At 43.8% G+C, this 22,700-nt stretch overlaps 1 protein-coding gene across 1 annotated transcript in view; it reads left to right on the forward strand.

The window, feature by feature from the left end:
• LOC121279750 (receptor-type tyrosine-protein phosphatase gamma-like) overlaps nt 1-22,700 on the forward strand; it is a 783,231-nt gene that overhangs the window by 639,960 nt on the left and 120,571 nt on the right. The window contains exon 13 of the mRNA XM_041191026.1: nt 5,888-6,026. Coding sequence (XP_041046960.1) covers nt 5,888-6,026 — 139 coding nt within the window. The remainder of the gene's footprint in view (nt 1-5,887; nt 6,027-22,700) is intronic.

The following is a 22,700-nucleotide window of genomic DNA, read 5'->3' on the forward strand; positions in this document are numbered from 1 at the left end:
ACAAAGTATGGAAGACACAATGATTGCCAGATGTCGAAATGGTCCTGATACGGGACGCAGGTATCAAGAGAATCGAAAGGTTACAGAGGTGCAATGAGGATGAAAGCACCTTTAGCAGAGCTGGTTATTATAGCATAATTTCGTCTTGGAGCAGCAGTAAAAGCTGAATGAATCCCAGGAATGCCCAAGGAACGGTTAATAGGTTCTTCGGGTGTGACTCAGAGTATCGTTATGAGCTGAACTGCCCAAAGCAGAAAGGCAGAATCCTCGAAATAACACATAGCAAAGAGAATTCTGAGGCAGATGAAGATAACGATGAATCCAAATGAATTATATTGGTCACAAAAATTTTAGTCCTATGTTGAATGTGTTAGTCATGGGCTCTTTTAACTGTGCTGTGTTGTAGAATGCTTTCACTTCAACAGTATGTGGAACAGATTGGTTAAAACATTATCTTGGTTCACTGATAGTGAGAATCAATGCAAGATTAAGTAGTATAAAAACATTACTTGCATTATGTTTGGTGATGACAACATATTGAGGTCTCCAAAGAGAGTTGTAATTTCTTGTGAAATAGCTGGAGTAAGCAGGAGGTCATAGCCACCCAGGATCTTCAGGGAGTACTTCTCCCTGCAACTGGTTCAGAAGCAGTGTGTTCAGCTGCTAAGCTTTAACAAGGAGGCAAAAAGAAGACATATTTCACAGCCACAGGACATCCCAAAACACTTCAGAGCCAATGAAATACTTTTTTGAAGTTTAGTCACTGTTGTAATGTAGGAAAGACTGCAGCCAGTTTGTGCACAGCAGAGTTCCCACAAACAGCAATATGCTAATTACATTGATTGAGGAATAAGCATTGACCTGGACCCAGAGTAACTTCCCTGTTCTACTTCGAAATTGTGCCATATGAGAATAATGAATTTTTCTTTAAATGTTTGCTATTGCTTATCTACCATCATATCTCTTAATCTAGTTTCCCAATCAATCAGAGCCATCTCACCTCTCATACCTCCATAATTGGCTTTGTGTAAATTTGTTATAAGATTACTAATTAACCCTGTCTTATTGCTGTTACAACCAGGATGGGAGGATTGCGCAGTTGATGTAGCTCCACTGCTCCACAGGTTGCAACATTAGTTTAAATGTTCAATTCACTCACCAAAGTAGCCAATTATTTACCTTTACTACTATTACCCAGAATTAAAAAGACTTTAAACAGGCTTCTTTCAATAAACAACAAACTTGTTAATTTATTATCAAACCAATCTTGTTGAATAGAAAGGCAAAACTTATCAACATACAGTATGGAATATGAAATTATACTAATTACTCTTTTGAGATACCCTAGTCTCTCTCTCTCTCTCTCTCTCACACACACACACACACATGCACACCAATGAAATAAAAATAGAAATGGAGGAATTCTGCAAAAGGTTAAAAGTCAATGTTCAAAGGCAAAAGATAGATGGTGAAGTCCTTGATTTGACATCTAGGTTATACAGTTGGTTTCTCAGCACTGATCCGCGAAACAAACAATGGGCAGAATTCTCCCCCCTTCACGGGGGAGCGGGCATGAACCTGATTGGTGCCTCCGATCGGATCCGCACCGCCATTTTCCGTGGACGGGCCAATTAAGCCCACCCAGCGTAACACACACCCGGAAGCGCTGTGCAGGCTGGGGGGGATTCCCTAAGCTGGGGCCTGTACTCTTTTGCACATGCGTGCGAAAGAGCGCAGAAATCTCTTAAATTTACACAAAGCCAATTATGGAGGTATGAGAGGTGAGATGGCTCAGATTGATTGGGAAACTAGATTAAGAAGTTAGTTGAAGTTTTTAAAAGCTAAATAAGGGAAAGAAAATATTTTAAGACATGTCCCCTCTTGTGATAGTGTCAAGAAACAGCACTCATGTCAAGCAACTTTATGATAAACTTTATTTAATTCATAAAAACTTCATGAAACCTCATCCCACCTGTGGATGAGGTTCCATGAAAAATGCGAAGGCCACCTCAGCTCTTCACTTGCCCGTCAACCTTAAGTTTGAACAGGCAGTTCATTTAACTATTTTAATTAGTTTTTAAACAGATTTTAATAGGCCTTTGACAGTTTGGTGAGTGCGCAGCTGACTCGGCTGCACGCTCGCCGAGCTGGAAGTCTAAATGACGCGCAGTGACGTCGGGACACATGCCCGACGTCACCGCGTGTCATTTTATATGTCAGTGAGCGGTCCCCACCCCTGCTCACTGACATGAAAATTCTGCCCAATGAGTCTGACATTGCTTCTCAGGCAGCCTCGAGGAACACTCACAGTTACTCTATCCCAGCACGTAGCAACTTAGGAGCAGGTTACCTTCACTTCCAGCCGATGACTGCCTCTCGACTGCAAAAAGGCTGCTGTCTTCCTTCTCGAGCAGTTGGTCCTCTTCTCAATGCAAAACCAAAATCCACCTTTTAAAACACAGTCGTCAAAGCATGGTTTTTTTTTCAGAGCCATTAAACCCGTGTGACCCCCTTTGTACATGGTTCACCCGAGTCAAGAAGTATACAGGTTTTTTTTACAACTGCTTAATTACCCTTTCTTGTATAAGGATGCTTTTTCTAGGAATTTTTATAAAGTTCTTTCACAGGATGTGGGCTTCACTGGCTGGGCCAGTATTTATTGCCCATCCCTAGATGCCCTTGACAAGGGGGTGATGAGCTGCCTTTTGAACCGTTGCAGTCCTTGTGGCGTAGGTACATTCACAATGCTTTTAGGAAGGGAGTGCCAGGATTTTGATCCAGCGACAATGAAGGAACAGCGATATATTTCCAAGTCAGGATGGTGTGTGTCTTGAAGGGGAACTTCCATGTGGTGGTGTTCCCATCTGTCTGCTGCCCTTGTCCTTCTAGATGGAAGGGGTCATGGGTTTGGAAGTTGCTGCCTAAGGAGTCTTGGTGAGTTTCTGCAGTGCACCTTGTAGCTGGTACACACTGCTGCTACCGTGCGTCGGTAGTGGAGGGAGTGAATGTTTGTGGAAGGGGTGCCAGTCAAACGGACTGCATTGTCCTGGACATTGTCAAGCTTCTTGAGTGTTGTGGGAGCTGCACTCATCCAGGCAAGTGGGGAGTATTCCATCACACTCCTGACTTGTGCCTTATAGAGGATGGACAGACTTTGGGGAGCCAGGAGGTGAGTTACTTGCCGCAGGATTCTGAACCTCTGACCTGCTCTTGTAGCCATAGTATTTATATGGCTGGTCCAGTTCAGTTTCTGGTCAATGGTAAACCCCAGGATGTTGATAGTGGAGAATTCCGTGATGGTAATGCCATTGAACATTAAGGGGCGATGGTTGGATTCTTTCTTGTTGGAGATGGTCATTGCCTTATAATTCTGTGGTGCGAATGCTACTAGCCACTTCTCAGCCCAAGCCTGGATATTGTCCAGGTCTTGCTGCATTTGGACGTGGACTGCTTCAGTATCTGAGGAGTTGCAAATTGTGCTGAACATTGTGCAATCATCAGCGAATATTCCCACTTCTGACTTTATGGTGGCAAGAAGGTCATTGATGAAGCAGCTGAAGATGGTTGGGCCGGGGATACTACCCTGAGAAACTCCCGCAGTGATGTCCTGGAGTTGAGCTGACTGACCTCCAACAACCACAACCATCTTCCTTTGTGCTAGGTATGACTCCAACCAACCAGTGGAGAGTTTTCCCCTGATTCCCATTGACTCAGTTTTGCTAGTGCTCCTTGACACCACACTCAGTAAAATGTGGCCTTGATGTCAAGGGCAGTCACTCTCACCTCACCTCAGGGGTTTAGCTCTTTTGTCCATGGTTGAACCAAGACTGCAATGAGGTCAGGAGCTGAGTGGCCCTGGCAGAACCCCAACTGGGTGTCAGTGAGCAGGTTATTACTAAGCAAGTACCTTGTTGATAGCACTGTTGAATACCCCTTCCATTACTTCACTGATGATCGAGAGTAGACTGATGACAACGGTAGAGTGGGTGATATGCCAGGCCATGAGGCTACTAATTGTGCTCAAGCACAGTTCTGCTGCTGCTGATGGCCTCGGCTTCTCATGGATGCCCAGTCTTGAGTTGCTGGATCTGTTCAAAATATATCCCATTTAGCACATTGGCAGTGCCACACAACATGATGGAGGGTATCTTCAATGTGAAGGCGGGACTTCGTCTTCACAACAACTGTGCGGTAGTCACTCTTACCGATACTGTCATGGACAGATGCATCTGCAGCAGGCAGGTTGGTGAGGATGAGGACAAGTATGTTTCTCCCTCTTGTTGGTTCCCTCACCACCTGCCGCAGACCCACTCTAGCAGCTATGTCCTTTAGGACTTGGGCAACTTAGTCACTCGTGGTGCCACCGAGCCACTCGTGGTGATGGACATTGAAGCCCTTGCAACCTTCAGTGCTTCCTCCAAGTGATGTTCAACATGGAGGAGCACTGATTCATAAGCTATGGGGGGCAGTACGTGGTAATCAGCAGGAGGTTTCCTTGCCCATGTTTGATCTGATGCCAAGAGACTTCATGGGTCCGGAGGCGATGTTGAGGACTCCCAGGGCAGTTCTAGCAATCAGAGTCCTGCATTAACCCTTTTAGTTGCAGTGTCTTTTAAAACACAAATTCTTCCAAAATGTCCTTAGTCCTTGAAGATGAACCATTTTCTGTGACTAAAGTAATCATGACATTAGTTTATTATAAAGCCAGTCTTGTTCAATAGAAAAGCAAAGCTTATTAACAGAGTGTGAAATATGAAAGCATACTAATTACTGTTTCAAGACACCCGAAGTCTCACACACAATAAAAATAAAATTAGAGGAATTCTGCCAAAGGTTAAAATACATATGTATATATGGAAATACATTTGTATACTGGAGATTTCATTCAGGCCTTCCATAAAAAAATGACAAGTCTGCTCAAGACTGAAGTGCCAGGATTTTTAACAATGAAAAGGATGCTATATGGATGAAATATAATACAGGTAGAAGTTAAATTCAGTTCCTCAAACAAGGTACGTGGCTTGCCTTGCAGCCACATATATCTAAATTATGGTATCTGTGCGAGATTTAGAAATTATAGCATCCTTTTCATGTAACCAGAAAGAAATATTGAAAGATAATTGAAAAACAGATATTGTAGTTCTAGTTCAGTTGCAGAGTTGATGTATTCCAATTAAAGAGCCCAGGGGCAAACATGTTCATCTTATGGTTTTGAATGTTAGGCCTTTATGGATAATTATTGTAAAATAAAAGTACACAAAATTAAGAGAAAATATTTTGCTGCCAAATTCCTATGTGTACTATTTGACTCCTGCTTGCTGGTGGATGCCAGGTACACTGAGAATTGTCAGTCAATCATTGCATTCATACACCGTGGAAATTTACCACTGACCTTGCCTCATTTGCACCTTCATCATAAATTCTAGCTCCATCAGTGGTCAAGGGCTCTGATTTTAAATGAGAACTGTGCAAGCTTGCATCTGTTGCTGCCTATCCTTTAACCCTTGGATTGTCTGTTCCGAAGATGAACTTAACATCTTAATGCAGCCTTACAGGAAAGTGATGTAAACTTTATTTAAATAGAAAATAGCATTAGATGTTGCATAGCATTTGGTTATTTTTGAAGTTTCCAATATTTTATATGAACAATTATGGTGATCATCTAGATGCTATTTTTATTGCATTTTAAACCTGTATGATCACAAGAATAATGCTTTGCAACTCTATAATTCTGTAAGAATCACAGAAAAGATGGTTTCTGCTGTTCATTATAGGGCAAGATCATGCTGTTTTACATTATATTGTCACACTATATGTATCCAATAAATTTTATTCTAACTTTTAATTCTTATATTTTTATTTTCCCCCTATTTCTGGTTTTATGCAGAAGACAGGTCATCTTCAAGTATGGCCACACAACCATATTCACCTTCCAGCAAGATGGAATGGATAATTCCATTGGTGGTTGTCTCAGCTTTGACTTTTGTCTGCTTGATTCTTCTCGTAGGAGTGCTAGTTTACTGGAGGTAAGGTTTTGATATTTTTGTTTGCAGCCACCAAATAATTGATACCTTGATGACCTAACATTTAAGCTAACCTGTTTCTAGAACACTAAAACTTAGAGCAGGAGTGGTCAAACTTTCTGAACTTAGAGCCAAATATGATAATCTCTAGACATTCGAGAGCCACAAGACACAGACAACTTTTACAGACACATTTTTATTACTATCATGTGCCCTCCCTCCCCACTCAATCCCCATTCACTCACTTATGCCCTTCCTCCCATACCACTCACTCACTCATACCCTCCCTTCCATCCCACTCACTCACTCATGCCCTCCCTCCCCATTCAACCACACTTACCCATCCCCTCCACCTACTCCATCCTCCCCCGACCTGAATTTCTCCACCTTGACCGGATGTAGAAGAACTGAAGTGGAAAGAAGTGGCAGTAGGGGCCTAAATCTCCCAGAAATAATGGAGAATCAAGGGACTAGTGTAAACGAGGAACTGCAAGATATTAATATTAGTTTAAATAAGTAATAAATCCCCTGGACCCAATGAGTTACATCCCAGAGTATTGAAAGAAGTGCTGCAGAGATAGTAGATGCGTTGGTGGTCATCTTTCAAAATCCTGTAGCGTCTGGAATGGTTCCCACAGATTGGAGGGTTGCAAATGTAATCCCTCTGTTTAAGAAAGGATGGGGAGAGAAAACGGGAAATTACAGACCTGTTAGCCTGACATCAGTAGGGAAAATGTTCGAATCTATAATACAGGATGTGATAACAGGACACTTAGGAAATAATGGCAGGATTGGGCAGAGTCAAGATGGATTTATAAAAGGGAAATTATGTTTAACAAACGTGTTGGATTTTTTTGAGGATGTAACCAGCAGAATAGGTAAGGGGGAACCGGTAGATGTGGTATATTTAGATTTTCAGAAAACTTTTGATAAGGTCCCACATAAGAAGTTGCTAAACAAAATTGGAGCACATGAAATTAGGGAAATATACTGGCATGGATTGAGAACTGGTTAATGGATAGAAAACAGAGAGTAGGAATAAATGGGTTATTTTCAGGTTGGCAGGCTGTGTCTAGTGGGTTACCACAAGGATTAATGCTTGAGCCTCAGCTTTACACAATCTATATCAATGATTTGGATGTGGGATTATAGGTAGTATTTCCAAGTTTGCAGAAGACACAAACTAGGTGGAAGTGTGAGTTGTAAGGAGGATGCAAATATACTTCAAGGGGATTTTGAGAGGCTAAGCGAGTGGGCAAAAATTTGGCAGGTGGAATTCAATGTAGGGAAATTTTGGTGGGAAAAGCAGAAATAGAGAGCATTCATAAATGGCGGGAGACTGGGAAGTGTTGAACTTCAAAAGGACTTGGGTGTCCTTGTTCATGAGTCATTGAAAGCTAACATGCAGGTACAACAAGCAATTAAGAAGATAAATAGTATTTTGGCCTTTATGACAAGAGAATTTGAGTATAGGAGTAAAGATGTCTTAACTGCAATTATATAGAGCCTTGACTAGACTGCGCCTGGATTATTGTGTGTAGTTTTAGACTCCTTACCTAAGGAAAGATATATTTACCATAGAGGGAATGCAATTCCTGGGATGAAGAGATTGTCTTCTAAGGAAAGATTAAATAGTCTGGGCCTTTATTCTCCGGAGTTTAGAAGAATTGGAGATGATCTCATTCAAACATACAAAATTCTTACAAGGCTCGACAGAGTAGATTCAGGAAGGATGTTTCCCCTGGCTGAAGGGTCTAGAAACAGGGGACACAGTCTCAGAATAAAGGGCAGGTCATTTAGAACTGAGATGAGGAGGAATTTCTTTACTCAGAGGATGGTGAATCTTTGGAGTTCTCTGCCCCAGAGGACAGTGGAGGCTCAGTTGTTGAATATGTTCAAGATAGAGATCAACAGATTTCTACATATTAAATTATGAAGGGATATGGGAATAATGCAGGAAAATGGTGTTGAAGTAGAAGATCAGCCATGATCTTATCGAATAGTGGGGCAGGTTCGAAGGGCTGAATGGCCTATTCCTGCTCCTATCTCTTATGCTCTTATGTAACTCCTGGCCCCACAAGGCCTCCCACCCATCCCATCCCCACTCTTTGCCTCCTCTCCTCTCCCCGGCCCTGTACTCAGCCGCCACCCCCGACCCGGGCCCTGCTCTTGGTCCCCCTCCCTTTCCCCCATCATCGGCCCCACTCTTGGCCTCCTCCCAAACCCACCCCTAGCCTCCACCCAGCTCTCGGTCTCCCTCTGGCCCCCTCACCCCAATCCAGTGGCATCGATTCGTACGGCCAAGGAGGCACCGAGAAGACAATCCAGTGCAGGAAGGTGCTCTGCAGGCTGCACGTGTGAGCAGCAGCTACTCGGATTGTGGCCGAACCACAGAAATCGGGCTGGACCAGTCAGGTTGGAGTTGGGCTGATGGATGCGGTGGCTCTGCATGCCAAGTCAGGGTCCTGCCTGATTCATCAGAATGATCCAGATTAATCTCCCTGCCTTAATGACTGCCCTACTTTATCTGCAAAAGAGCTGCATGTGGCTGGCGAGCTGCAGTTTGGCCACCCCTGACATAGAGGAAAGATTGGCTCTTTTAATTTTTGTCTTTTCTGGAGTTCATGAGTTTGTTGCACCAGGCTGAAATATCCATAACTACTGAGTATTTCTCTTTAATGATTATGAATAATTATATTCAACAGAAAAGGCAAGTTCACTTGGAAACTTTTGTATTATTTCTGGAGGAAGCATACACTTCAAACAGCACAGAATTATTTTGGCATGGATATTATGTTGCAATGAGAATTCAGGGATTTTTGGCAAATACTAATTTTTTTGATTTTCCCATCCTTCTGTGCAAATTAATACCATTTACTAAATGGGTTAAATAGCAGTAATCATGACTCTGAGCCATAAGGCTGTGAGTTCAAGCCTCATGGCAGGACTTGAGTACATAATGGGCAGGATTTTCCCCTCAGCGATTTGGGGGCGGGGCCTGCTCGCTGAGGGGAAAATGATGTGGGATGACGTTGGGAGGAATCCCCGACTTCATCCTGGTTCCTTTAAATTTCTAGGAATGCAGGCGGACAGCGAAATCAACTGTCTGCCCGCCGGCCTGTCAGTGGCCAATTGAGGCCATTGACAGGCTCATTAAGATAGTTAAAGACCTGCCTGTCCAAGTTGAAGGCTGGCGGGCAGGCCAGGAGTCCCAGCGGGCTCCAGATTATTCATGAAACTTCATCCACTGGTGGGATGAAGTTTCATGTCCGTTTTTTAAACATGTAATAAATTTTATGTGTTTATTATTAACATGCCCCATCTCGTGTGACATTGTCACATGAAGGGGACATGTTAATAATTTCAATACTTATCTATTTTTAGACTTTACTTACCATTCACTAAACTCCCTGAGACAGGACTTTGCCTCAGGGAGCAGTGCGCTCTTTCGCATGCATGTGCAAAAGAACTCACTTTGACAGTTGGGGAATCCCTGCACCCCCCCCCCCCCCCCCCCCACCCCGGACAGGAAGTGCATAGCACTTCCTGTCGGGCAGGCCGCTGGGTGGGCCTTAATTGGCCCGCCCACTCAAAATAGCGGCGGGCCCCATTTCAGTGGCGGGGGTCGGCTGTCCGCCTGCCGCCAAGCCGGTGGGGCCCGCCCGCTATCCGAGGGCAAAATTCTGTCCAATGTAACTGACATTTCAGTGCAGTGCTTGAGGAGGTGTTCTCTTTCAAATGGATCATTAAACTGAAGCACAATCTTGACTGTTCAGACGGATGTAAAAGATCGTGTGACACTATTTGAAGGTGAGCAGCAAGTTTTGACTGAAACCAATATTTAGCCAGTTGTTGAAGACAGATGTTCATCATGAGCTGAGTGAGTGAGAAAATGCTAAGCTTTGCACAGCAGCAGCTAGCTAGCATTACCTGAAGGGTGGTTTCAGTACATACGTTGATTGTCAATTTTCAACCCAGCTGTAAGTGCTGTTGATCCACATCTCCAACTTATGGAGCCTCTATTAAATGAGGAATGGGAGTGAATCATCCATGCCCGCTAGTGTTGGGCGTGCTCAGCAGCATGAGCAGACAATATGGTGGGAAAGCCAGAAATCGGTTTCATGGCGTCGTGAAACCAATTTGCGATCGTCCGCTCAGCCCGTCGATGGTGGTCCGCGTTCCCTGCCATCAGACGTAGGGAACCTCATTGTGATACATCTGCATTTCATTATAAGGCCAGCCCAACGCAATCATCCACCCCCTGCTAGATCGCCTGTCCATGTTGGCATGATTGGACACCAATGCAGAACACGTCTTGACAGGTGTGACATGCAGAAGTCGTGACTTACTGCCAGGGCCTTGCTCACATTGCGGACATCTGAGGAGCAGAAGATGCTGGAGCCCGACATCAACCGCACACTGGAGGAACGTCCATGACATGCTGGGTGGATTCTCATGGGTGGATTCTGCTGCAAAGCAGCTCACAGAAGTTGGAAAGTCACCGTTGAGGGCCTGCCCCCAACGGATGATGGTCGAGGGAGTGGAGAGGAAGGTCCAGCTGTGTTTGGGAGAGGAATATGTACTGGGGGGTGGGAGAGGAAGGTCTAGATCGATTGGGAGAGGAAGAGGTGTCAGGATGGGGTAAGGTTGGGAGGCGAGCGAATGAAGGTGTCAGGATGGGGTGAGATTAGGAGAGAGGAATGAAGGTGTCAGGATGCGGTGAGGTTGGGAGGGGGGGAATGATGGTGTCAGCAGGGGAGGTTGTATTGGTAGAGGAGGGGGTAACAGGAGAAGACGACAACTAGGGAGGTAGGTTTAAGTGGGTGTGGAAGATGTAATCGAAGGAGTTCAGATGGAGGAAGGAGTTTGGAGAGGGGAGGGAGTCTATGCAGAAGAAGGAGTTTGGAGAGGGAAGGGAGTCAGTGGGGTGGAAGGAGCGCAGAGAGGGGAGGGAGTAAGGCTGGAGGATGCAGTAAGGCTGGAGGAAAGAGTAAGGCTGGAGCAAAGAGTCAGGGGGGAAGGACTAAGGGTGGCAGGAGAAGTAAAGGTACCTGAAGGAGTCAGAAGGAGGAAGGACTAAGCAGGGGCAGAGGTGATGCCTGGGAGATCAACAGTGATGGGGGGAAAGGAAATGGGTGACTGGAGGAGGGGAAAAGATAGGGAAGCTTATGAAAAAGTGAATCAAGACTATGCGGTCTAAATCGAAAGTGAAATGACAGGTGCTGCATCGGAGTGTTATCATTGGGTCGGCGGAGATGCAGGTCAGCTCAGATGGACAACTGAAAGCAAACCCCAGCAAGCAGCATTCAAAATGCTCAGGACATTGAGTTGAGTCTGATATGTGAAGGATCCGCAGGCGTGGGAGAGTGCTTACACGAGGTTCTGAAAGGCCCTGCCACACACACACTTCTCCCTCCAGAATCACTCATTGGCCAGTTGCTCCCTCCATGGTGACAGAGGCCGAGGTTGAGGGGCTCACAGGCAAAGAGGACTTGGAGGGAGAGGACAGCCTCTGAGATTGCTGAGTGGATGGACCAGGGGTGGCCAGCTGCCGCTCCTCCTCCCTTCAGGTGCCTGGGGGCCCTAGCCTGACTCCTTGAGGGGAAGGAGCACCTGGAGGGATGTCGAGGTGCCACGTTTACCCCCATGCCCCGAGGTGCAGAAGCTCACCCATGGCTCCCATGATGGAATGGAGGTCTGCACACATCTGTGTTCTGCTGGACCAGGGTCTTCATGGCGTCTGCCATCCACCCCTTGGAGACCTTCATACATGCACATGTTGAGCAGCTCTTCAACAGAGAGCAGGCAGACACACTCCTCTGATTCACATGCCACTCTTTTGAGGGCTTCTGATAGTTCTGTGTGATGTTCCCACACCTTCTGCTGACTCTCCAGGATGAGTTGGAAGGCTAAATCCAGAGGCTCGTCATCTGACTCGGACCTCAAAGATGCCTCTTCCCCACCAGCCCTCCGTGTGCTGGGGAGCTTGACCGAATCTGCCTCCTCCTGCTGAGGACATGTGTCCGTGCGGTGACCACCAGATTGTGAACCCGAACCTGCTCTAGATCTAGGTCCCACCGAGGTGTGTGTCACTGTGCTGGTGCAGGGTGTGGGTAAGCGCTGTCACGGCTCTTCAATGGAGGAGGTGCCCTCTTGGCTGGAGGTAAGGACCTGGATGGAGCTGAAGGACTGGCTGGCTGAGAGTGTTGATCGCTTGACAGAGCTCCCTGTGAACCAAAGTAGAGAGAAGTAGTCCATGACAGTGCAGTCAAAAGCAGGAGAGAGAGAGCACCCACATTTATGTTGAGAGAGGGATGATGTGGTGCGGAATCCTCACAAGGGTGTGTGCCGTCGACCTCACTGTCACCAGAGGCATGGCCCATGTCCTCAGCAGCCAATGCAATGGCACACTCTTCAAAGTGAGTGAGGGGCCTAATATGGGCCACCCCACCCCTCCTGTCTGGGACCTCTTCCTGCTGTTGTGAGCCAGCTTCTCCTGCATGAAAACAAATGGAGAGGGTTGATCAGGACACATGGCACTGCATGGAATGTTTGTGTCGTGAGTGGAGCCACGGACAGGATGAGGATGCGAGCTCGCAAGGGTATGAGGCTGATGGATATGTGAGGGTATGTGTGAGAGTTAGTGGTGTTGTCCCTTGAGGTGTGAGATCCCTGTGGATTTATGATGGATCTGTGAGAGTGATGAGAAGAATGTGTTCCCCTGGCGGAATGGATGAAACCATTCATCCTGTAGTGGCACTAGGTGGCTGTTCACTTTTGCAGGGCATTGGCGCTGACCACTGCTGCCACCACCTCCCATGCTGAATTGGTGATGCAGCTGTCCATCCTGTGGCCAGAGCGGGGGTAGAGGACATCATGGCGGGCCTCCATGGCGTTCAAAAGCCACTCAAGGGACACATCACTGAAGCGGTGGGCTGCACTCTTTTTGCCTTTCGGCACCATCCTGTCTTCTGTGCAGCAGTCTTGGGCTCGAAGCACCGAGAGGTGTGCACACAGCTGCACTTTGAAGGTGGGCCCAGCGTGATGAAGCGACAACTTAATGGCATGGCGGACAAATGAGAGCCCACCCACAATGGAAACGGCAGTGTTTCCCGGGAATGCATAATTAATACGGCGGGTTTGGGATGATATATTGTGAAAAGCTGCCATTGCGGCCAGCGTGTAAATCAAGTATGGAGAAAGAGTCTCAGCAAGTTAAAGAAAGTTGTGTAGAGCTTCTGAACCAGAAGTCTTAGTGCAAATCTGGGACGATTCTGCCCATGACGTTGCAGCCCATGATCATCACTGCCATCGTCTACCAAGCTGGAACGATAATGTAGCTACCCGTCCTGTGGCCAGCGTGGAGGTAGAGGACATCACAGTGGGCCTCCATGATGTCCAAAAGGCCTTGAGGCAGCAGTCTTCTTGCCTTCTGGGGCCATGTCTTCTTTGCTGCAGTCTTGGGCTGGAAGCACTGAGCGTGACTATATTTTAAATGTGGTGCCTGGCGTGATGAAGCAGTGAGGTGATGATGTGGCGGGTGAATGGGAGCCCGCCAGCCATGGAAACGGGTTTCCCTGGAATGCAAGTAATGCGACCGGTTTGGGACGATACTGTGTGAAAACCCATCATTGCGGCCAGCGGGTATAATGTCATTTTACCCACCCACTACTGCACTTAGTGCAAATCTGGGTCGATTCCGCCCAATGTTACAGTAAGTGGATGTTTAATATCAATCAACAGAATCTAAACAGTCATAGCATGGCATTAATTTAAATGTATCACTGTCTCAGCATGAATTAGATCTTACTTATATTAAGCAGTTACTTTCAACGTTGAGGTTTATATTATGGGCTAACAAGGCTGAACTTACAGTCTGTGTTTAACATATAACTAATATCAAGACTGTGACATGAGCATAAGCTATCTAGCCTCTCCTTTTGTGGTAGCTTGATAAATACTTCCTTTTCGGTATTTGGGTTACCACTGACAATGCCTGTGGCTATGTGTTGTGCATTGGTATCATCAATTTCTATTCCTGGTTTTAGCTAATCTTGCTATTTTAGCTGTTCTGCGATATTTATATATTGCACTCTCTGAGGCTTAGACATTAAACTAACATTTGTTTGAAACAAGTTTTTTTTAACCTTCATACAAACTCTGTATCAATATTTGAAGATCTGATTCAGAAACTCTAGACAACTCCCTTTAACTTGCTGATAGCTTTTGTCCAGACTTGATTTAGTTGGGCAAAAGATGTGCTTGATTACCTCCAATTTCAGCAAGGAAAACTCATTTGGAAGACCTGACTATGAGTCAAGATGATTAATTCAATACAGCAATCTTTATTCAAGATGTCATTCAATCAGACAAATGTGCCAGAAGAATTAATTGCTCAATTTTAATTAATTTGATTAACAACAGACTTTAAAATAGAAGCTTCACTCCCTTCTTGTTCCCTAAGTTTAAATATTCTAGATATTAGGGTTCTCCAGAGGCCATGTACCAAGGGTAATAGCTCATTAATGAATCTTTTTTGTCTGCTCTCTGGCAAGTCTAGCTCATTCTAGCATCAAGCTTCTGGCTGAAAATGTCCAGCAATACTAGATTGTAAGATTCCTTTGTGAAGGCCACCCCTGACTGCAAAGATTGGCTTTTTATGAAGGGTAACCCAAAATGTCTTTAGTGTGTCTGGACTGCCTATAGTTTTCCCATATTACTTAAACTGAACAAAGAGTTTGAATGAGTGACAAGATTGGCACAGCATGTTCATGTATCAGTGTATGCTTTTGGAATGTTCGGTGAATTGGTCCATGACCTCAGTCCACACTTGCAAAGTTTTCTCTTCCCAGTGTTAGAAGAGCAGACTGGGACTGTTATACTTCCTCAGAGAAATGGAAGAAAAAGCACTAAAGATATTTCTCCAGGATGGTTTCGCAAATGGCCTTGCAGCCAGATTCAAAAGTTAATTCTAGTGATGCAATATCTCACCACAACATTGATATCAGTAAATTTTATGTTACTGTGAATACCCTCTTCCATAGTATTCAGGACTGTTGTTAACAGCAGAGATTCCAGAACGGATTTCTAAATCACACATTTGTCAATTACCTTCTCCCTTCCTAAATGACAGAGCCTTTTCTATTTATCATCATGTTCTATTTATTATTGAAAGTAAATTTTTATGTTAAACTAGTAAATGTATCATTAATTTCCTGAGCTTTATACCTTTTCCCCAACTCCATCTAAAGTGGAACTTTTTCAAATACCTTCTGAAAACCTGAATAAATTAAACACTGGTTTCCATCACAAGTAGAATAGACAAAGTACTCATCTTAATAATAGAACCTTGCATTACTGTAGAAGCTTCAATGTAGAAACATTTTCTAAGGCACTGAATGTGTAATTATCAATTTATATTACACGTTTTCACATGTCGTGAGAGCAAGTTGAAAGCTTGAGAATAAAATTATGAATACAGTTTTGTTCCAGTTTGGTATTTTTGCAAAGTGATAGGCAAAGCACCCACTCACTCAAGTTCTGTCGAAGGGTCATGAGGACTCGAAACGTCAACTCTTTTCTTCTCCGCCGATGCTGCCAGACCTGCTGAGTTTTTCCAGGTAATTCTGTTTTTGCTTTGGCAAAGCACCCACAATGCTTAAGAAAAATTGTCACAAATATACTTGGTTAGATGTTTTATGTAAATTTAACATTGGCTCTTTTATCTTTTTGTGGGCCATTGAGTTATTTCTTGTGCTGTTGATGTTCCAGAATGCTTGAAGAACTCATCATTAGGGAAGGGTGGTACTTGCTGATAGTGATTGACATACACCTGTTTAATATACTTTTAATACGTGTTACATTTTTAAAAAAAAATCTGCATTCCATTTACATAAATGATAAATAAATACAGTGTGATGTATATCTGAGCATATATAAAATGTTAACTCTGCAAGCTTTATAATGGGAATATAATGTTTTTTAAAGTAATTATAATTTGGTGATTATAGAGGATCACTCCTGCTCCTCTGGCTCCACATTCAGGTTTGTGAAAACTTTTTCTACTTATCGCTTTGGTAACAGCCTCCAGTGGGTCTTTTAAGGACTGCTTACTTGGTTGCTTCAAGGTACAAGAAACCTGACTGCTTCATGCATGGTATATGCTGCAGTCAGACATGGTCCAGTTTAGCAAGGGAGCTGGAATGAGGGTTTAGCCCTCCAATTGCATGGACTGTGGGCCTATTGCTTGTTCCAGGAAGACAGTTGCGAATGCTAAGGTGCACGTTAACCAATATGCTATGTGGTACACTTCCAATGCATTTCAGGCACATGTGATCAGGAACAAAAATTGGTAGATTGTTGACCTGTTTACCCATTTATAAATGTACTTTTAGTTTCAATACCAACAGCTATCGGTTAGTACACTGAAATGGAGGGAGTAAAATACCATGGGCAGTATTTAATGGCGTTAGAGAGATGGTCAGAACCCCGTTTTGCCTCCCTTAGGGAAGCTGCTCCATTTTAAATAACACTCAGTTACTTAACTGGACAGCGGCAGGCCTTCCCTGGGTTCACCCTGGGGTGGAAGTCCCACCCTCTGAAAGCTGCAGGCCAACCAGAGGCTGGCAGCTCTATTGAGCCACAGTACCACCAGGAAGGAAGGTGGCTGCTGCCAGTTTGTCACCCACCCAAGCACTAGTGTCACCGTTGGATCCCAGGCCTCAGGTGAGTAATGGCGGAATGGAGTTCGCAGGTTGGGGTCACAGGGTAGGTGGGTGAGGGAGGTCACGTAGGAAGGGTGGTCACAGGGGTAGTAGGTGAGTGGTGTCACGTAGGAAGGGTGGTTGTCAGATAGCGCAGCAGGGTAGTTCTCAGCAGGCCAGGTCCCTTGATCAGGCACTGGGTGCCTTTGAACAAGAATAACCTACCCCCACCCCCCGGGAGCCAGCAAGCAACATTGCCCGGGTTTGCTTGTCGTTCTCCCCACATAGCGAACCAACCGCCCACCGCTGGGTTAATACCCAGCAAACTTAATCCGGTTGGAGGCAAGAAGACGGCGGGGTCTTCACCTTCCCACCTGACTAAATGCTTCCCCATCACCAAACACACCACATAAGAGGGCATTAAATTGCACCCTATGTTGACAATGCAATATGCTTTCCAATTATACTTTCAAAAGTTGTTTATGGTAATGGAGGTTTTATTAATATCTAAATATAGGTCGAGGCTTCAGAAACAAAGCCATGAAAGGCTACAGACGAAATGTGTAAAAGTGGGACACTTCCCTGTAACCAGGGAGAAAATGTAATTAATTTTAACACTAAGAAATGATAGTTTTGCATTAGAATGGGTAAGAGAACTCTCCTGGGTGAGATTTATTGTATACCGATAGTCACTTCTGTAACAAATCAACTATCGCTGATCCCATTGAAATAAATAGAGCATGTGAAACTTGACAAAAAAATCTACAGTATGTAGACTTTGTGATTGCAGTCTTCAGTTGTATTCAGTTGCCTAGGAATGGGACCAGAGGCCTCGGGCGGGTGGGGATTGGAGTCTTTGATGGCAGGCTGGTTGGGTTGCGGTTGGAAGCTTTGTCGCCATGGTCAGAGTCCTGCATCGCAGATCAGAGGTTGGGTATTGGCAATTAGGAGATAGATGAGAGCCCTCTTGGGGAAGTTCCTGGGGGTTGCCTGATTTTTAGGGGTTTCCGAGGCAGGCATGCAGGGCGCAGCATTTCAAAAATGATTTAATTGTGTTAGAAGTAGTTCTGAGAAAGTTTACTCCATTCATTCGTTGGACGAAGGGCTTATCTTAGGAGAAAGGTTGAACAGGTCTTTACCCATTGGAGTTTAGAAGAATGAGAGGTGATCTTATTGAAACATATAAGATCCTGAGGAGACTTGATGGTTGGATACTAGGAAGATGTTTCCTCTTTTGGGAAAGACTAGAACTAGGGGACATAGTTTAAAAATAAGAGGTCTCCCTTTTAAGACAGAGATGAGGAGAATTTTTTCTCTGAATGAGTTGTTAGTCTTAGAGTAGGATGGTTGCCCTCCTACCTTCCTACCTCAGGAAAAGCCAGAATTGGGTGGGTTGGAGGTTGGTTTGGGTCAGGATTCTGATTTTTAAGACTTTAACTACTGCAGCACCCACCATCCAATCGAAAACTGCCCTTCAGTATTCTCCCCTAAGTGCACTGACAGTATTGTCTTTATGGGCAGAATTTTTAGCTTGGCATGCGGGCACGTTCCCAACCTGCTCGAGTGTAAAATAGTGCATGATGATGCCGGGCAAGCATCCTAATGTCATCTCACGCTTGCGTGATATTTCGGTCGGCAGGCGCGTGCAAAAGTCGGAAGCACGTCCGCCAACAATTAAGAGGGCACTTAAGCCCATTAAAGTTCTGACTGTTCCTGATTTTTCATGGTCCATCCAACCTTACAGTTGGCAGATGGGCAAATTTGCTAGGCGGATTTTGCATTTTTGATGAAACCTCATCCAAGGGCAGCATGAGGTTCCTGTTATTAAATAGAAAAACAATAAAAATGTATGGACTGAATTTTCATCATGTACATGTACATGTTCAGGCGGCTGATTGTGATGCATGGACATTTTTTTCTGGATTTTAAAACCTTTATTTATTGGTTTTAAATTCTTCAGCTCCCTGAGGCAGCTCCCCCCTGCCTGTGCTTATGTCAGTGCCCTCCCTCCTCCCGCCCCCACCCTGGCAGCACCGAGCATTTCAGTGCACATTTCACGCTGGTTGTTTGTTAATCGGCTAGCCAGCATGATATTGCAGTCGGGGGGGCTGATCGTGAGCAGCGGTCCATTTGCCGGCCACTCATGGGCCTGCTAATTAGGCCCACAAGCCAACCTAAAAATCCTGCCCTATGTGTGCATTTAGGTCATGTTAAGTCAGTCATGTATAAAAGCAAAATGTTCTACTTATTTGACACCAGGTTTTTTTTCTAGTACTTTTCTTGGAGTTTAGAAGTTTAGTCTGTAGCTAATTTGATAAATATTTGGTCATACAGTCGTTTTGCAAAGTAAAAGTATTAATTAATCATCTGTATGCCAGAAATTTAGATATGTACGCAACTATTGTCCTTCTCCTGAATCTGCAATTATTACTTACATGTAGACGATTGCATATTCACATCCTTTCATTCAGTCTGATTGTGCTGCACAACCTAAAATGCAAAATCAAAAATTGAAATATACATGCAAATAAATGGAAATACTGGGAGGTTTAGCATTGAGAGAGTGCACTGGAAGCAGCACAGATGGAACTAATGCAACAATGTTCAGTCCTACAATACTCCTTAAAGGACAAGAGTCGAAAAAGGGCGTGCTCCAACCTAGGGACAGGGTGGAGATATTTAAAACACAGATGAAGAGATTAGTCTTTTAGATGGCTTTTGAAAGCAGGCTGGAAGCTGAAAAGGTGAGGATGTTCAGTGAAACAGTTCTTGAGAGTGATGACATCGTTTCTGAAGGATCTGCTAGCAATAGTGAAACAGAGTAAGCAAAAAATTGGTTTATGTTGGTTGCACAAATGTATGAATGGAGGTCAGTGAAGTATTGGCTTGGCGGAATTTGAAGACAAGAATAATAATTTGAACGTTAATTCCCTGTGATACTGAAAGCCATTGCATCTTGTTCATGATGGGGTGCAGGTCTTGGTGCAGCTGAAAATGCAGAGTACAATATTTCAGAACAATTGTACTTTACAGCCCCTCCACCACGTTACATAGAGGAGCATGTAGGGGAAATTGAGTCTGGAGGCGATAAAGACCTGGTCCAAAATTAAGGTAAAAGAGTGGAAAGATGTAATGGCAGAGACAGACTGTTTTAAGAAGACAGTCATCATAACTGATTAGATGTGAAGAACATATGGAGAGTTAGTAATGGTTATGGAACCAAAGTGGAGTAATTGAGTTAAGGTACAGATCAACCATGATGTAATTGAATGAAGGAACAGGCTTGAGGGTAGAATGGCCTATTCCTGTTTCTATGCTCCAAATAAATCAACCTTGAGGTCTAACTGTACCACAATCTTGGGCATGATCTGAGTTGGCATTTGGAGAGGTTGACGGAGTCGAGGGCAGAGGTGTGTAAATGTTGGTGTAAACTGAAGAGGATAGTTTCAGATAAACTGGGGGAATTATGGCTTATCCAGGACTTAATATCAAAAATGCAATCATTGAGAATGACAGCTTTCTCATTAATGGAGGAGTGTATTTATGTGATTTTCTTTTCCACAACGGAGGCGATTTTGCCAAGATTCCACGGTTGCACATGTCCTTAAGTAATAAATCCATTCAGATCATATTGAGCTTATGTTGCCTTCTAATTATTTTCTCTTTTCTTTCTGGCTAAAGGTTTAGTGTAGTTGAGAGGGACCAATACTGTTTTTCTGGCTTATAGCCTCTCAAGTCTTAAAGAAACTGCTAGCTCATGTAGTGTGAATTGGATTCAAATGATTCATTCTGAGCTGGACAGCAGTACAGTTGAAGGCATTAGTGGGCAGGGCTTTGAGTAGTAGAAGCATAATCCGAGCGCCTAGGAGTTAATTCACCTTGATTTCTCCACAGAGCTGTAATACCTAATTCAGACAAAATGTATGCATGTGAAACATTAATTTGTCCTTTCTCTTTCAAGCGTTACATAGGATTACATAGGAGATACAGCATACAAACAGGCCATTCAGCCCAACCAATCCATGCTGGTGTTTACACTCCACTCAAGCCTCCTCCCATCTTTACTTATCTAAATTTATCATCACAACCCTCTATTCCCTTAGAGTCATTCACAGCACAGAAAGAGACCATTTGGCCCATCGAGTCTATGCCAGCTCCCCACAGAGCAATCCAGTCAGCCTCACTTCCCCGCTCCATCCCCAAAACCCTGCAAATGTATTTCCTTCAAGTGCCCATCCAATTTCCTTTTGAAATCATTAATTGTTTTTGCACCCACCACCCAATTGGGCAGTGAGTTCCAGGTCATTACCACGTGCTGCATAAAAAAGTTCCTCCTCACATTCCCCCTGCATCTCTTGCTCAAACTCTTAAATCTGTGTCCCCTAGTCCTTGTACAATCAGCTACTGGGAAGAGTTTTTCCTTGTCTACTTTATCCAAGCCTGTCATAACCTTGTATACCTTCTCCCTCATATGCTTGTCTAGCTTCCCTTAAATGCATCCATGCTATTTGCTTCAAGTACTCCCTGTAGTACCAAGTTCCAAATTCTCACCACTCTTTAGGTAAAGAAGTTTCTTCTGAATCCCCTCCTGGATTTCTTGGTAACTATCTAATAATTATGACCTCTAGTTTAGCTCATCCCCACAAGAGGAAACATTCCTTCTGTACCACACTATCAAAATCTTTCATAATTTGATAAACCTCTAGTAGGTCACCTGTTAGCCTTTTTTCAAGACAAAAGGGACCAAGCCTGTCAATCCTTTCCTGATATGTATAACCACACATTTCTGGTATCATCCTTGTAAATCATCTCTGCACCTCCTCCAGTGCCTCTATGTGCTTTTCATAGTATGGTAATCAGAAATACACACAGTACTCTATAAATCTAACCCAAGGTTCAATACAGGCTTCACATGACTCCCCTATTTTTTCAATTCTCTCCTTGTTAACCTGTGGCACAATTTTTAGCTATTTGTGTATTTGTACTCCGAGATCCCTTTATTCCTCTACACCACCTAGACTCACAATGTTGTATGTTTCCAGCATTTTCTGTTTATATTTGATTTCCAGCATTTGTAATATTTATTGCTTTATTCATTGATTGTTATTGGTGAAGTTCAACAGAGCATTCATAACTTTATGACTTCCTTCGTGTTGAGTGTACATAAGCATATTTTTCAAAATGTATATTACAGTATCCAATTTATAAGTGTTTAGCTCTCATTCAAATGCTGATCTTCATGACAACTAAGCAAAATATCAATCGTTAAGAAATGTGTCCACTTTCATCTTTTTCAAAATGATATCAAGATAAAATGGCACTTTTAAAAAATTAATTATGAACAATAAAAACATAAAACACCCATATATTGATGAAATATAGTGGTGAAATAAAGGCTTTGTGGTGTTGGACTTTCAACCAGATCATAAGTCCCAACATCATGAGTTTAGCTAAGTCTGAAGGAGATGGACTAAGAAGCACTCTGTAATAGCAGAACTTTCTCAGGGTGATGCAATAGGGCAAAGTGAGGGGAAGGGAGCTCCATGTGGGACAAGTCCTCCATTGGAGAAAGACATCTATTTTCAACCAGTCGAATAGTGGCGTTGTCTTGTCAAAATCTGTCCGACCCAATAGTGGATACATGTAGATTGTAGACTTAGTGGAGACAGAGTGGAATTTAATTTAAGCCTGGCTGTTGATTTTGGCTCTGTAAACTGTAAATATTTTTAAGCATTTGTTAGAGAGTATTATTTAAATTAAATCATTCCGGGTGGCAAATAACTCAAACAAAAGTTAAATGAAAAGAGGATTGACAGTATCAAGTGACTGCATTATCATGAGAAAGCCAGCTATGACAAATAACAGTCTAGAATCTATTTGAATGAAATATCCATCTCCCTATCCGCTAAAATGCGAACCTAGCAATATGTTGGAAAGTAACTGTTACCATAAATGCTGTCTGCAATCGACAGGT

The sequence above is a fragment of the Carcharodon carcharias genome, chromosome 7 (assembly GCF_017639515.1).
Source record: "Carcharodon carcharias isolate sCarCar2 chromosome 7, sCarCar2.pri, whole genome shotgun sequence".
Classification (NCBI taxonomy): domain Eukaryota; kingdom Metazoa; phylum Chordata; class Chondrichthyes; order Lamniformes; family Lamnidae; genus Carcharodon; species Carcharodon carcharias.